Source organism: Microtus oregoni, unplaced genomic scaffold (assembly GCF_018167655.1).
Source record: "Microtus oregoni isolate MIOR12 unplaced genomic scaffold, Mior012 000002F_ref0000024, whole genome shotgun sequence".
Lineage (NCBI taxonomy): Eukaryota > Metazoa > Chordata > Mammalia > Rodentia > Cricetidae > Microtus > Microtus oregoni.
Window position 1 is genome coordinate 59,009,522 of NW_024543061.1, and position 15,855 is coordinate 59,025,376.

At 42.2% G+C, this 15,855-nt stretch overlaps 1 protein-coding gene across 3 annotated transcripts in view; it reads right to left on the minus strand.

The window, feature by feature from the left end:
- Window positions 1-7,439: 7,439 nt before the first annotated feature.
- Csgalnact2 (chondroitin sulfate N-acetylgalactosaminyltransferase 2) overlaps window positions 7,440-15,855 on the minus strand; it is a 34,312-nt gene continuing 25,896 nt past the window's right edge. For all 3 annotated transcript variants that reach the window (XM_041640537.1, XM_041640521.1, XM_041640532.1), the window contains one exon: window positions 7,440-9,780. In XM_041640537.1, the coding sequence (XP_041496471.1) occupies window positions 9,488-9,780 (293 nt within the window). In that variant the 3' untranslated portion in view covers window positions 7,440-9,487. The remainder of the gene's footprint in view (window positions 9,781-15,855) is intronic.

The following is a 15,855-nucleotide window of genomic DNA, read 5'->3' on the forward strand; positions in this document are numbered from 1 at the left end:
ATCAGCGAGTGCTCCTGTCTGTGGAGCCATCTCTTTAACCCCCAAATACTCCTAGTTTTTACAGCCTTCTAGGAACAATGAAAGAGAACACTGTCCTTAGCGTGTGAGACGGGGTCTTGCTACGTAGCTCAGCTGGCCCTGAACCTGAGAATCTTCTTTTAAAAACATTTAAAATGTATTTTTATTTTATGTGTATGGGTGCTTTGCCTGCATGAATCTCTCTCTCTCTCTCTCTCTCTCTCTCTCTCTCTCTCTCTTTCTCTCTCTTTGTGTGTGTGTGTGTGTGTGTGTGTGTGTGTGTGTGCTTGGTATCCACGGAAACCAGAGGCAGACATCAGGTTCCCTGGAGCTGTAGTTACAGATGGTTGTGAGTTGCCAAGTGGGTGCTGGGAACTGAACTCAGGTTCTTTGCAAAAGAAGCCAGTGCTCTGAGCCCCTTCCCCAGCCTGAGATCTTCTTCCACTTCCCAAGTGCTGGGATTACGCCTGCCACCAGTGGCATTCCCAGCACTGCCCTTTCTGGTAAGGATTGATTGGCTGTTTGGGGGACTTTTGTGTCTTCCTAGGAGCTCTAGGACTTTATATTTTTAATTCTGTAAAGAATTCCTTTCTGTTTTGATGAGGATTGTTAAGTCTGAACTGACTTTTGATAGCACGGCCATTTTAGCAGTATTATTCTGCCAATCCGTGCGCGTGGGCGGACTTGCTCTCCGCCACGTCCTTTCCAATTTCTTCCTTCAGTAACTCCCAGTTTTCATTTGGAAGGCTTCTACCCTTTTATTAGGGCTGTTCCTAGGATTTTCTTTTTAAACTATTTGAACAGCATTCCCTCCACCCAATTCTTTCTCTGCAGATTTCTTATTGTCATATAGAAAAGTTATGGATGTCTGTAGGAAAATTTTGTATTTTACCACTTTGCTGAAAATGATAATCATTTTGTGTTTTCTTTGTCTATGTTTCTTGTGTTTATTCATTTAAATTTTTTGGGGTTTTGTTTGTTGGCCCTTTTTCAGGAGAGAGAGAGAAAGGGCATGGAGTTGGGTGGTTGGGGAGATGTGACTTTGGGGAGGTGAGAGAGGAGATCAGCATATATTGTAGGAAATTCTTTCAATAAAAATGATTAGTTTTAAGAGTTTTCTGGTGGAGTCTTTGGGTTTTCATTGAGTACATTTCTTTATTTCTTCTCTGACCTACCTTCCCTCCCTCTCTCCGTTCCTCCTTCCTTTCTTCTCTTCTTCCTTCCTTTCTTCTTCTAAGACTTTGAAATGTTTCATTGGGTGATTTGAGATCTTTCTGACTTCTTGTTCATTTATTTGAAGGTAGGATCTCATATATTCTAGGCTGGTTTCCAATTTCTTGTGCATAGAAGATGACTTTGAGAGCCTGGTCTATGCACTGCCCAGTGAGTCTATACTGGAGAAGTTTTTGGCCTCTCTCTCTCTCTCTCTATCTCTATCTCTATCTCTTTTGAGTACCAGAGACTTCTGCTGGCTACACTTAAGTTTGTAGTCTGTGGACTGAGCTGGGGGAGGGGAGGTGGAAGGGGTTGGAGGATTGAAGGAGGGGAGGGGGGAAGGTGGGGAGTGTTCTCACCCTCCTGAGACTCCTCAGATGGTACCCCCAAGGGATACTACTGTTTTTGTTTTGGGGTGTGTCTCTCCCAAGGCTACTGGGAGTGTGAGAAGCAGCCAGAGGCCTGGGGTCTGGCAGAGGACCTGTCTTCTTGCCTTCAAGAACTTTGAGCGGGGCGGTGGTGGCGCACGCCTTTAATCCCAGCACTCGGGAGGCAGAGGCAGGCGGATCTCTGTGAGTTCGAGGCCAGCCTGGTCTACAAGAGCTAGTTCCAGGACAGGAACCAAAAGCTACGGAGAAACCCTGTCTCGAAAAATCAAAAAAAAAAAAAAAAAAGAACTTTGAGTATTAGTCACAGGCAAAAGAAGCTATGGTGTATTAAGTACATTCATGGAACTTAAGCAGTTCTACAGCAGGGACAAGTAGGCGGCTCCAGAGGTTGATCCACTGCCTGGCCTCAGGCTCAGTTTACCAAACTTCAGGACGATCCTCAGAGGATGAGATCCGATTATCTTTTCTTGTCAATCATTTACCTGCCTGAGCTGAGCCTCCTGCTGCCTGTGTCCTTTAGCTTCTCAGTGTCCGGCCCTTCTGTTCCCCACAACTCCCTCTCTGATTTTTGGTTCTTTCCAAATCTCAGGTCCCCAGAGCAGCTCAGTCTTTTTATTTTTTTTTTATTTTTTTTTTTGATTCCACATCTAAATGTGACCAACCATGTGATCTTTTTTTTTAAATTTATTTATTTATTAAGGATTTCTGCCTCGTCCCCACAACCGCTTCCCATTTCCCTCCCTCTCCCCCGATCAAGTCCCCCCCCCCCCTCATCTGCTCGAAGAGCAATCAGGGTTCCCTGACCTGTGGGAAGCCCAAGGACTGCCCACCTCTATCCAGGTCTCGTAAGGTGAGCATTCAAACTGCCTAGGCTCCCACAAAGCCAGTACGTGCAGTAGGATCAAAAACCCACTGCAATTGTTCTTGAATTCTCAGTATTCCTCATTGTCCGCTATGTTCAGCTAGTCCGGATTTATCCCATGTTTTTTCAGACCTAGGCCAGCTGGCCTTGGTGAGATCCCAATAGAACATCCCCATTGTCTTAGTGTGTGGGTGCACCCCTCATGGTCCTGAGTTCCTTGCTCGTGCTCCGTCTCCTTCTGCTCCTGATTTGGACCTTGAGATTTCTGTCCGGTGCTCCCGTGTGGGTCTCTGTCTCTGTCTCCTTTCATCGCCTGATGAAGGTTAATATTCCTGAGGATGCCTATGTGTTTGTCTTTGGATTCACCTTATTTAGCTTCTCTAGGAACAGCTCAGTCTTTTTAAAAGCAAATACTTTTATTAATATTTTGAGATTTTCATACAATATATTTTGATCATATTCACACCCAACTCTTCACCTTAACTTCTTGGAGATCTGTTGTGATCCAGCTGCCCTCACTCCCCCTGACTGACAGTGGAACTTCCTTGTGGTCTGTAATTGACAAGGATGTTTGTGTTCTTTCTGGCAGGTGGGTCTCCACAGAAGGAGTAGAGGTATAAAAGGTTACTGGGCAAACTAAAGGTTGCTGTTCTTCCACCTGAAAAGAAGCCTCCGTCTTAACCCCGCGCCCCCTCCCCCACTCTCTGCCAGCCTTGGCTCCAAGCTGTGCTGGCTGCAGCAGAGATCCACCCTGCTTACCTCCCAGCTCCACTTTAAATTTATATCTTCTATTTTTTAAAGTTCAATAACCCATTGATTCCAGAGTCCTGTCCATATACATCTGGACATTGGAGCCATCCACTGGAGAATGGTCAGCCTTCTAGGAGCCACAGCCTTAAAGAAAACTGACTACCCCCTCCCCAGAAGCCATCAACTGCTCATAGCTCCTTAACTAGGGGAGGGGAATCATGGATTCCTTCCCATCCTGTGCTAGAGTGTTGATTGGCTTGCCCCTGTACAGGCAACTTCAGCTCTCTCGGTTCACAAGTGGAGAGGTCCTATTACATCCATAAGACAGCATTGTTGCTCCAGTCATCCCCCAAATCTGACTCTTACAACACTCTTCTGCGACGGTCCCTTGGGGAGGGGGTGTGATAAAGATGTCCAACATGTGACTGTATCCATAGTCACTTTGTCTCTTCCCTTGGACCAGTTATGAGTTTCTGCATTAACTTAGCCACCATTCACTGCATGAAGAGGTCTCTCTGATAAAATCTGCATTCATTGGTGTGCAGAGAAACATGAATTTAGAGGGCTGTTTGTTTCGCCCTTGAGGCCTGTGAGCTCCACAACAAAGGGTTCTTGGCCAGATTTCCAATACTAAGGCATGTGTTTCCTCCTGTGATGCATGCCTTAAACCCAATTGGAAAGTGGTTGGTTATCTCCCTAACATTTATGCCACTACTGTGCTTACATTAGTTCACTAGTGTATTCTATCAGAACTGATAGAATAGATACAAATATATTAAACAGGGATCTCTTAGGCTGGATTATAACATGTATTCCAGGTAGCACAGCAATGGCTGACTCACAATGGAGAGGGGAAGAATATGGTCATTGTTTAGTCTGCGAGGCTGGATGTCTCAGCGGTCACAACCCAATGCCAAAAGTTTGAAGGACTCTGGAAAGCTGCCAGTCTTCAGTCTACACTGGAATCCCAAAGACGTTGGTTCTAATATTGGTGAAGGAACGTTCTAACAACAGACAGATGGACTTACAAGAGTGAGGGCAAGCAGGCAGGGAGCAGCTTCCTTCTTCCATATGCCTTCATGTAGGCCGCCATCAGAAAGTCTGGCCCAGATAGGTAATGACTCTTGTTTCAAATATTCTGAATAAAAAATTCCTCACAGGAAAGTTCAGCAGCTTAAGTTTTAGTGGATTCCAGATGCAATGAAGTTGACAGTCACCATTAGCCAGCACAGTGCCCACAGGTATACCTTGCTATGCCAAGAGCTATTTAGGAAGCTTATAACATAGGTTTCCATGTGGCTTTTTCCAACATCCTTAGAAATTCTTATCCTTTCCTCAACCTCATCTGCCCTCCCCTCCCCATTCTCTTTCCCACTTAAAACTTCCTCCCCAGCATTCCCATTTTCTCCTTCATATTACCTACGTTTTACTGCCCCCTTGCTTAAGATCTTTCTTTCCTCTTGCCACCAACTGTCCCTTTCTGGGTTTATGGGCTTTAAAGGTACTCAAAATGAAGGGCACACACACTGAAAGCTTCAACATTAAGATCCACATATTAGTGAGAATCTATTTCTTTCTGATCTGTCTTGGCTCACTCAGTATGTTTTCCAGCTTCATCCTTTTACCTGCAAGTTCCTTGATTTCATTTTTTCCTTATGACTGAATAAAATTCTATTGTGTATAGTGTATCTGTGTCGTTTCCATGTCCTAGCTATTGTGAATAGAGCAACTATAAACGTGGATGGTCATGAGTCGCTATAGCAGGAAATAGTCTTTTGGGTTTATGCCCAGGCGTGGTATCATTGGGTCCTAAAGTAGATCTATTTCTAGTCTTCCGAGGAACTGCTACACTGATTCCCACAGCAGCTAATTAAAATTTTCACTCCCACCAACTAAACTGTTTAGTTCTTTAGCCTAGATTAAAAACTGGTTTGTTTTATTAGTGTTTAGTTTTTCTGAGTTCCCTGTATATTAGACACTAATATTCTGCCAGTTATATTATCTGGAAAAGAATCTTCCCCATTCTGTTGACTTGCCAGTAAATTGTTTCCTTTGCAGCACAGAGGCCTTTGAATTCCATGGATTCGTGCTTGTTGATTGTTGGTCTTATTTCCTGCACTTCTAAAATCCTGCTCAGGAAGTCCTTACGTGAGCCACATCCTGAAGTGGACCCACTACTCTTTCTTCTGTTTCAGGTCTAATATTGAGATTTTTTTGACCCATTTGGAATTGGTTTGTGTGAAGGGTGAGGAAAAAAAAAGATCAAGTTTCATTTTTCTACACACAGATATCCAGTTTTCCCAACACCATTGTTTAAAGATGATGTCTTTTCTCAACACTGTGTTTTAGGTGGCTGTAGGTGAATGGACTTATAGCTAGGTCTTGTTTTTTTTCCCCATTCATTAGTAATTTTCATGTGCTAGTGGCATGCTGTTTTGATTATTAGGTATCTGTGGCGTAACTGAAAATCAGGTTTGGTGGTAAGTCTGGCATTATTTTTATTCTTCAGGACTATTTTGACTTACTTTTTGGGGTCTTCTGAGATTCTGTATCAATTTTAAGGTTCTTCTCTGAGTTTCTATGGATATTGTATTGGAATTCTGATTGGTATGGCATCAAATCTGGGGATTACCTCTGGCTGGAAAGCTGTCTCCATTATCACCCCACTAGTCCATGAGCATGGGTGGTATTTCTGCCTTTTGGTATCTTCACTCCCTTTTTTTAGTGTCTTAAAGTTTTCATGGTAAAAGCCTGAATTTCACTTCTTTGGTTGGACTAAAAATGTGATTTTAAGGCTATTGTTAATGTGATTGTTTTCTTACTTTTTCCTCTGTATGTTTATTGTTGGTATATAGGAAGGCTACTGATTTTTGTGTTAGCTTTGTGTCCTGCTACTTCCATGAATATGTTCATCAGCTTCAGGTGTTTTTGTTGGTGGCATTTTCAGGGTTTTTCAGTATATAGAATCTTACCATCTACAAATAAGGGTACTCCAAGACCTCAAGGCCTATAGTTGAACAAGAGTGCAGAGAATGGGCATCTTTGTCTTGCTTTTTTTTTCTTCGAGTCAGGGTTTCTCTTTTAGCTTTGGTGCCTATCCTGGAACTCGCTCATGTAGACCATGCTGGCCTCGAACTCACAGAGATCTGCCTGCCTCTGCCTCCTGAGTGCATGCACTACCACTGCCTGGCTTCTTGCCTTGTTCTTAATTGTAATGGAAGTAGTTCAAGTTTTTCTCCATTTAGTAAAATTTTGAGTGTGTGCTTGTTGTATATTGCTATTGCCTTTACTGTGTTGAGGTGTTTCCTGTGTCTCTAGATTCTCCAGGATTTTTGTCATGAGGGAATATTGAATTCTGTCAAGGCCTTTTCTGCATCTAATGAGATAGATGATCATTTGGTTTCTGTATTTGAGTATATTTATGTGATGGATTACATTTATTGATTCATGTATGTTGAACCACCTCTGCATCTCTAGGATGAGGTTGACTTGGCCATTTTGGATGATCTTTTTTAATTAGTTTGCAAGTCTTTTGTTGAGAAAATTTGTACCTATGTTCATCTATGACAATGGTTCTTAACCTTCCTAATGCTGTGTCCTTTAATACAGTTTCTCATGTTGTGGTGACCCCCAACATAAGTTTATTTTCATTGCTACTTCATGATTGTAATTTTGCTACTGTTATGAATCATAATGTAAAATTCTGATATGCAGGATGGTCTTAGGCAGCCCCCACGAAAGGGCCATTTGTCCCCAAAAATGTTGTGACTCACAGGTTGAGAACTAAAAGATTGTCCTAAAATTAATTCTTTTCTTTTTTCCTTTTTAAAAGGGTGTTTGCCTGGCTTGTGTATCAAGGTAACATGGCTTTGTAAAAAGAATTCCAAAAAGATTCTTCCTTTCTATTTTACAGACTAATTTCAGGAGTATTGTTTTCAGGACTGATAAAATTAAGTACTACCAAGGACACAAGTAAACTCCACCCAGTGCTAAAGGCAGTTCACTTTGGAAAGTAAGTTCAATATACATACAACTAATGATATAGGAATTTTACTCCTACAGAAATTGTGCCATACTTACAAGAGACATGCTCGGTCATGCTCATGATACCACTGCTTGAAATAGCAAAAGAAAACAGTAAAAACTATAAACAACAAAAAGCTACCAATAGTATAACAAAAAAAAACTTGGAAGCACCACAAATATTATCAATAATACCAATATCATAATATATTCATGAAATGCTACTCAATAATAAAAATGAGTATTTGGATATTAACATGGGTGAACTTTAAGAACACAATAACGTATAAAAGTTAGAAAACATACAATGAAATAATAACATGAATTCAAAAATTAAACAGTAGAGATATACAGAGTTGGGGAACTATGAAAGAACAGTGGACAAATTATGACCAAATCAGACTGACTATGACACAGAGTGAGGGTGGTCACAGAAGAGCACTGTGCACTGGGGCTTGCTCCATTATTCTTTAATGTCACAACTGCATACTGTGTACTTTGTTGAACTTAAGATATTTTAAATGAGGACGAGATTAATTTACCACATTTTCATTTAATTTTGGTAACAAAATACTTTATTGGTACCACTTAATGTAAAAATATAGTGATGCTTTTGTTGTCTAGCTTCCATCTCCAAATAAAAGGTAGCTTTAAAAAATAGGAGTTAAATAAAAATCATTTATCTCAAAACCAAGCCAAAATTCGCCTCTGCAAATTAATTAAGTTTCCTAATTCTAAACACCATACCCAGGGTCTTCACAATACACGTGTACAGAGGAGACGCTGGCTTTTCCTACTCTGCAGAAAGCACTTTGTACATTTTAACCCACCTACACACCACCCAGCTAGAACCCTCAGTATTAGTTATTATGAAGTTGGATTCACTTTAGCACCTAGAAATTTGGCATCTGTAACATCTGAAAGTGTATGACTTACTGAAAAAAATGACTTTTTCTGAGTTTTCATGGGTTATATACAAATAGTAGGTGCCCTTTAAAAGTCAAGGGCTGAAAAAATTATGCATGCCTTTTACTTCGTCTAGTAAATGGCTCAATGATAAAATATCCATATGATAAATATTATAGTACAGTCCTATCAGAATATAATTTCTTATTCCTCTGGTCTCATTAATATAATTTACACTTCAATTAAAATAATAGTCAATCTGTACATAATTTTTTAAAGTACTCCATAATTCATATTTCTATCAGATTATTTTCCTTCCCTTTTTTCAAATCAGAGTGATCTTATTATACAATGCATTAAATTGCTTTTTTTTCCTATGAAATGCCTTCAACTGGAAGTATAATACAAATGCAAACACAGCTGTGGCAAATATTAACATATTAGAAAATAAATATATCTGTACCTATACTAAATAAGACAGTGCAAAACAAAAGCCATACAAAACCATACTATAATGTTTGTATCTTCTACGCCTCTTCAGGAAGGCTGTGATGCCTCCGGCTTATATTAAGATGATGTTCCCAAACCTAGCTATTTTCCTGCATTCCAATGTAACAAAATGATTTGTTTAAACGCTTCTTCATTTACTTGTTTGTTCAAAACAATCTAGCAGTTTTGATTATGCATTTTGAAGATGATGATAATATAATGATATATCTTATTTATAATCAAACCGTAGATTCTAAACTATATATACTGTATCCATTGGCTTAAAGGCAGAGATTTAGAGGTAAAGCAACAGGAAGTTAGGAGGCCCTGATTTCTGCCTTCCTGATGGACTGGAGATTTCAGCTGTGTCATTTAATTATTCCCTGTAAAAAGCATTCTACATGTCATCAACAGAAGCTCTCATTAAAAACTGGAGTTTAATGATCGACTTAGTGGTTAGCAGGTGATATCTGCCTGCAGAGCATGACAAACCAATGCTCTGTTTCCCTGTAGATGTGCCGACTAACACAACGTCAGCCTAGCACCCCTGGGCCAATCAGAACACAGGTACCAGGCAGACTCTATTTTAAACTATTTTGGGAACAAATACCAAATTTCATTTTGTCAACTGTTTCTGCTACAGTACTCTCACAAAACTGGCTTTGCATCAAAACACCTGTGTTTTTTTCTCACATCAAGCTGAACTACAAATAAAATTCAGTAAGAACATGAAAAATAAACAGTTTTTCTCTGGACGAGGCACAGAATCTCGATTTGGATTAAGGCTGAATAACAGTGCTGGTTTGTGATTCTGACTTCAGTGTGTTGATGGCTGTCACCCAGCAGTGTCACTGTTTGTTCTGTACGCCTGTTTGCGAAGATGCATCTCTATTTCCTCCCTAAAGACCATCATTCCCAGGTGGGAGTGAGAAGCCTCGTTCATGGCTTTGGACTGGATGCACATCCGGTACTGCTCGGGTGTCAGCTCATCTGCACAGTGTTTCTCATGCCAGAGGTGGAAAAGACCAGGAACTGGAGTCCGAATCACAATGAGATCACCATGTAAGTATTTCCGGTAGAGATGAACATCTTCTCCACCCCAGCCTTTTACTTCCAAGTCGAATCCACCTGCAGGAAGGAACAAAGCTGACACTTCAAGTGTCTGGCAGACAGAGCACAGACAAGCATCTTCAGCTGAGATGGCACGGTACAGCACAAAGTGACAGCATACGAGGATAGCTTCCTGGTTTGGAAATCCCATTAACAGCTGACTATGCCGTTCAACATCAGCTGCTGAGAGCATCCCTATCACAGCAAATATTAAATAATACCCCCACCACTAATATACTTTTTTCTATCCTTCAAGAAACAGGATTTTCTGGGTTACAGAAAACTTTCCATAGGAGAAAACACAAGAAATAGACAAGCTTGTGAACAGAAATGTAAGATGGGTGCACAGATGGTGCTACACAGGATTGCTCTTTGGGTCACACTGTCACCATCTTCATGAGTTCAGCTGAGTCTGTTTGCAAAAGATCACCACAGCTCAACTTGCTGATACTGACCTTCCATCAGAGGAGCAGGGAGGCTTGTGGGACCCTCACTGCAGCGTCCCAACCGGCCATATACAATTCTGCCCCAACTGAGAGTGACTTTTGTGAGAACTTAGAAGGACATAGTGTAGGAAGGACTTGGTCACTGGGGATCTATGCTGGATGCAAACTTTCCAGTGTGGCTCCTTTTAAGTCACCTGTGCTCCAGCCTGTAACCCCACTGGTCTGTAAGGAAGACTAAAGAATTCAATGGAGTGAAGTGGTGGACTGTATCTCGGTTTATCCTTGGGGTCTTTGGAGAAAGAGTAAATATTACATCTTCTTTAGGAAGGAATTTTAGCAACAGATGGTTTGAAGTTATAAGAATGAACTGGGATTGCTGAAGGAGTTCAGAAGAAAAATAAGGCCCAGATTTAAATGCCAAGAAATATCAAGTTTTAGAGGTTAAACATAGGCAGAAAGAGGTAAATCAGCAAAAGGCTGAGACGTAAATTCGGGCAAGGAGGAAAACTCTGGAAAATGTGCCAAGACAGTAGCCAACTGAAAAACATATTCAAGGAAGAAGTTGCCAGGCGTGTGTTAATCAATTAAAAGACTTTAATAAGAAGGTGAACCCAAAGAAAAGCATATAGTTATCCTCCTGGATATTAGAAGTAGACAAGATTGCCGGGAAAAATTGGGAACTTGGGGGTGGGGTGGTGATGTGGGAGTGTCATATATCAATCTGTTGATTTCATTGGTTAATTAATAAAGAAACAGATTGGCCTGATAGGTTAAAACATAGGTGGGTGAACAGAACAGAATGCTGGGAAGAAGGGAAGTTAGGCAGACGCCATGCCGCTACTCTCCAAGGCAGACACGATGAGACACGATGAAGCTTCAGCCCAAGATGGACATACACTAGAATCTTCCTGGTAAGCCACCACCTCATGGTGCTACACAGATTATTAGATATGGGCTAATCAAGATGTGAGAGTTAGCCAGAAAGAGGCTAGGACTAATGGGCTAAGCAGTGTTTAAAAGAATACAATTTGTGTGTTGTTATTTTGGGTATAAGCTAGCCAGGTGGCCGGGAGCTGGCGGCAGGAACACTGCCCGCAGCTCCTTTCAACAAAATGGCGCCCATCGTGGGGCTCAAACCCACAACCCTGGGATTAAGAGTCCCATGCTCTACCGACTGAGCTAGCCGGGCGCGAGCCGGGCAGGATGAAAAGCAGGCCTGCCCACAGCTCCTTCAACAGGGTGGGATGGGGGTAAGGGGAGATGGGGAGAGAAAAGTGAGAAGGGGAGGATGGGGAGAGCTTGGGGGAATGGGATGGTTGGGATAAAGGAAGGGTGGATATGGGAGCAGGGAAGTATATATCTTAATTAAGGGAGCCATTTTAGGGTTGGCAAGAGACTTGACTCTAGAGGGGTTCCCAGGGGTCCAGGGAGATGTCCCCAGCTAGTCCCTTGGGCAGCTGAGGAGAGGGAGCCTGATATGGCCCAATCCTATAGCCGTACTGATGAATATCTTGCATATCACCATAGAACCTTCATCTGGCGATGGATGGAGATAGAGACATAGACCCACACTGGAGCACTGGGCTGAGCTCCCAAGGTCCAAATGAGGAGCAGAAGGAGGGAGAACATGAGCAAGGAGGTCAGGACCACGAGGGGTGCAACCACGAGGGGTGCACCCACCCACTGAGATGGTGGGGCTGATCTAATGGGAGCTCACCAAGGCAGCTGGACTGGGACTGAAAAAGCATGGGATAAAACTGGACTCTCTGAACATGGTAGACAATGAGGGCTGCTGAGAAGCCAAGGACAATGGCACTGGGTTTTTTTTTTTTTTTTTGGTTTTTCGAGACAGGGTTTCTCTGTGGTTTTGGAGCCTGTCCTGGAACTAGCTCTTGTAGACCAGGCTGGTCTCGAACTCACAGAGATCCGCCTGCCTCTGCATCCCGAGTGCTGGGATTAAAGGCGTGCGCCACCACCGCCCGGCCTTGGCACTGGGTTTTGATCCTACTGCATGTACTGGCTTTGAGGGAGCCTAGCCTGTTTGGATGCTCACCTTTCTAGACCTGGATGGAGGCGGGAGGACCTTGGACTTCCCATAGGGCAGGGAACCCTGACTGCTCTTTGGACTGGAGAGGGAAGTGGAAGGGAGTGGGGGGAGGGGGAGGAGAAGGCAGAAATTTTAATAATAAAAATTAAAGACTTTAAAAAAGAAAAAAAAAGAAATCAAAGAACACTGGGCATGGCAGTACACACTTTTAATACCAACACTCACGAGGTAGAGGCAGCGGGATCTTAAGTTTGAGGCCAGTCTGAGCTACAGGAGCCTGTCTCAAAAAATAAAGGCTGTGAATGGGGTGCAGCCAGGTCCAATCTCCATACTGAATAAAGTAGAGAGAAAAGAGAGCGCCAGTGGATCTGGCAGCACACATGTTATAAGCTTATTAGCAAAATTCTGAAGAAGTAGAAAAAGCAAAGGCCAACTGTAGTGGATGACAATGAATGGAGATCCTTTTAAAATTGGATTCAAGCTAAACAACTGACGTTTCATGCTAAATGTGGGCTGTACCATTCCATGGGCTAAGGTCCTGAACTGAATAAAAAAAAAAATCTAAGTACAAGATTACTCTCTGATTCCTGACTGGAAATAAAATGTGATCAACTGCTCACAGTCCTGCAGCCATGCCTGCTGTGATGTACCCTTAAACTGGGAGCCAAAATAATCTTTCCTTAAATTGCTTCATGTCAGGGATTAGTCACAGCAAGGAGAAAAGTATTACATCAGGTAATTATGTTTAACCTTTTCCGGAATTCCCATCTGAATTAATACAGTTTAGAAAATTCCTCACAGACATGCCTGGGCATGTTTTGCTTCCTTGGTGGTTCTAAATCCCTTCAAGTTGATATTCAAGATGAACCATCATATTATATAACCCAGCAATTCTAGTATACGAAGGAGAATGAAAACCATATCTACACAAATATTCAAATATTTGTATACAAATAGCAAAAATATTCGTAATAGCCTAAATAAGAACAGAAACCAAATATCTATCTATAGACAGAAAAAAATGTAGTATAACCATACAGTGGAACATTAAAATGCTCAGAAGAAGCAAATCAATGGAAGAAGATTAATGAGTTTGGGGGTGTGGGGATTGATGGGAAATGGGAAATAATTACTAATGGGCATAATGTTTAAGGATGGTAATAGTCTAAATTGATTGGTGATAACTATACAACTTAGGTTATATGGGGGGGGGTCTTGAATACCCACCTCCGCACCCCCTCAGGGCTCAGAACAGTACGTCTATGGCAAGCGAAGATCTGAGGGTAAATGAATTAACTCACATCCGTTACTTATACACATTCTTTTTGTTTTGTTTTGTTTTGAAGGCAGGGTTTCTCTGCATAACGGTCCTAGCTGTCCTAGAATGAGCTTTTGTAGACCAGGCTGGCCTCAAACTCACAGAAATCCACCTGCCTCTGCCTCCTGAGCGCTGGGATTAAAGGTGTGCACCACCACTGCCTGGAACTTCTACATATTCTTTATTCCTTGGGTGAGGAAGCAGTGAGAGAAAGGGGCAATCTCCACCAAGTTTTTAGTTTTTACAGTCAGGGTTAAAAATTTTTCATAGGCAAAACAACAATATCAATATGCATTTCAGAGTCACAAAAAAGGCAGGTAGAACCCGACAAAGCAGCACTCCAGGAGGGGTCAGCATCCAAGGAAAAATACCTGACATTCCAAACCATTAGATAAAGTCACTAAGGGGCCCTGAAACACACCCAGACCTGCTTGTCTGGTAAGGGCTGTCTTCCTATCTTCTTGAAATTCCTGTGTGGTCTGTTAGCAAAGGTAACTGTGGGGGATAGACTCTAAGTAAATTTGACTCTTGGAACAAAGAGTGAATGTTGTCTCTCTAAGGCCTCATGGAAGGTCATTCTGTTGCCCATGCATGAGGAAGTTACACTGCTGAGGTATTTTGGGAATGAATTCCATTTTGAAGGGAGAACTATCATTATTTCACATGATTTTTAAGAATAAACAGTGACTTTTCCAAAAGACAAGTGTTCCCACAGCTCTGCTGAACGTGTTCTCCATGTGGAGTGTCCATACTCCCGTGAATTATTCTAATAGATCTGTCAGCTGTACATTTACTGTATAATACTTGTGGGCGCACCACAATCTGTAAATCAATATAGTACTCAAAACATTCACAATATTGTTAGTGTACTAAAAAATATTTTTGAAAGATAGTGAAAAAGTCAGGGAAATGGCATTTGTCTTATCATTACTTTTTTTTTTTTTTTTTTTTTGATTTTTCGAGACAGGGTTTCTCCGTAGCTTTTGGTTCCTGTCCTGGAACTAGCTCTTGTAGACCAGGCTGGCCTCGAACTCACAGAGATCCGCCTGCCTCTGCCTCCCGAGTGCTGGGATTAAAGGTGTGCGCCACCATCGCCCGGCTTATCATTACTTCTTGTTTTTCCATTATTAAATTATTATAAAGAGACAGAGTGGAAGGACTTAAAAAACAAATGGCTGATTATAAAAGTGAATTCACTATGGATTAAGAGTATCACAAGAATCATCCTATGGCTTCCAGTACATAGTAGAGATGGAGATGCTAACTAACCTGGGGTCACAGGATCCATTCCTCTGGTGTTGGAGGTCCTTCTGTCTATGTCTTTTATTGGTTAATGAATAAAGAACAGCTTTGAGCCCATGGCAAGGGCAAAACAGAACTAGGTGGGAAAAGTTAGGCTGTATGCTGGGAGAAGGAAGGCAGAGTCAGGGTGATGCCATGGAGCTGCTGCCAGAGTCAGACATGCCAAAACTTTGCTGATAAGCCACTGCCATGTGGCAATACACAGATTAATGGAGATGGGTTAAATTAATATAAGAGTTAGCCAATAAGAAGCCAGAGCTAATGGGACAAGCATTGATTTAATTAATACAGTCTCTGTGTGATTATTTTGGATCTAAGCTAGCCAGGCAGCTGGGAACCAATAAGCAGCCCTTTCGCCAACACTCCTCTTTGTCACTTGACCTTCTGTGGATATGACTGAAACTGAGGGAAGAGGAGATTAAGCCAGCCCTCTATCGCTTCTTGGGGCTAGGGCTAGACAACTTTCCCAGCTCCCACTTCAGAGATGCCCCCTTCCCTTTGTCTTAATACTGGGGTCAGAGAATGAAAGAGGGCTTCACCGAGAAATGAAGAAGAAGAAGCTTTTGACTAGACACAAGGGTACAGTTAGAGAGCTCTGGAAGAGCACTCCAAACAACTGTAACACAGTAACATGCAATCAAGTGTTCTCTTAGAACAGTGTTGTTATGGTAGAAGTAAAAAGATGTGTTCCCTGAGGGATAGCAGGTCCCAGGCTGGTGGGAGACAGAGACCTATTAGGCATGCCATGCAGAGAAAGTGGGTATTTATTTAGTGGGTTATGGAGGGGAAAGGGAAAAGGGAGAAGAGCAGAGAGAGGCAGAGAGGGAGAGAGAGAGAGGGAGAGGGAGAGAGGGGGGAGGGAGAAGGAGAGAAGTAGGGAGAAGGGAAAGAGGCAGAAGCTGGAAAGGAAGGAGTTCAGGCTAGAAGCAGAAGGAAGATCTGCTTGCCTCAGTGGACAGGGGAGGGACTGGGTGAGGCTT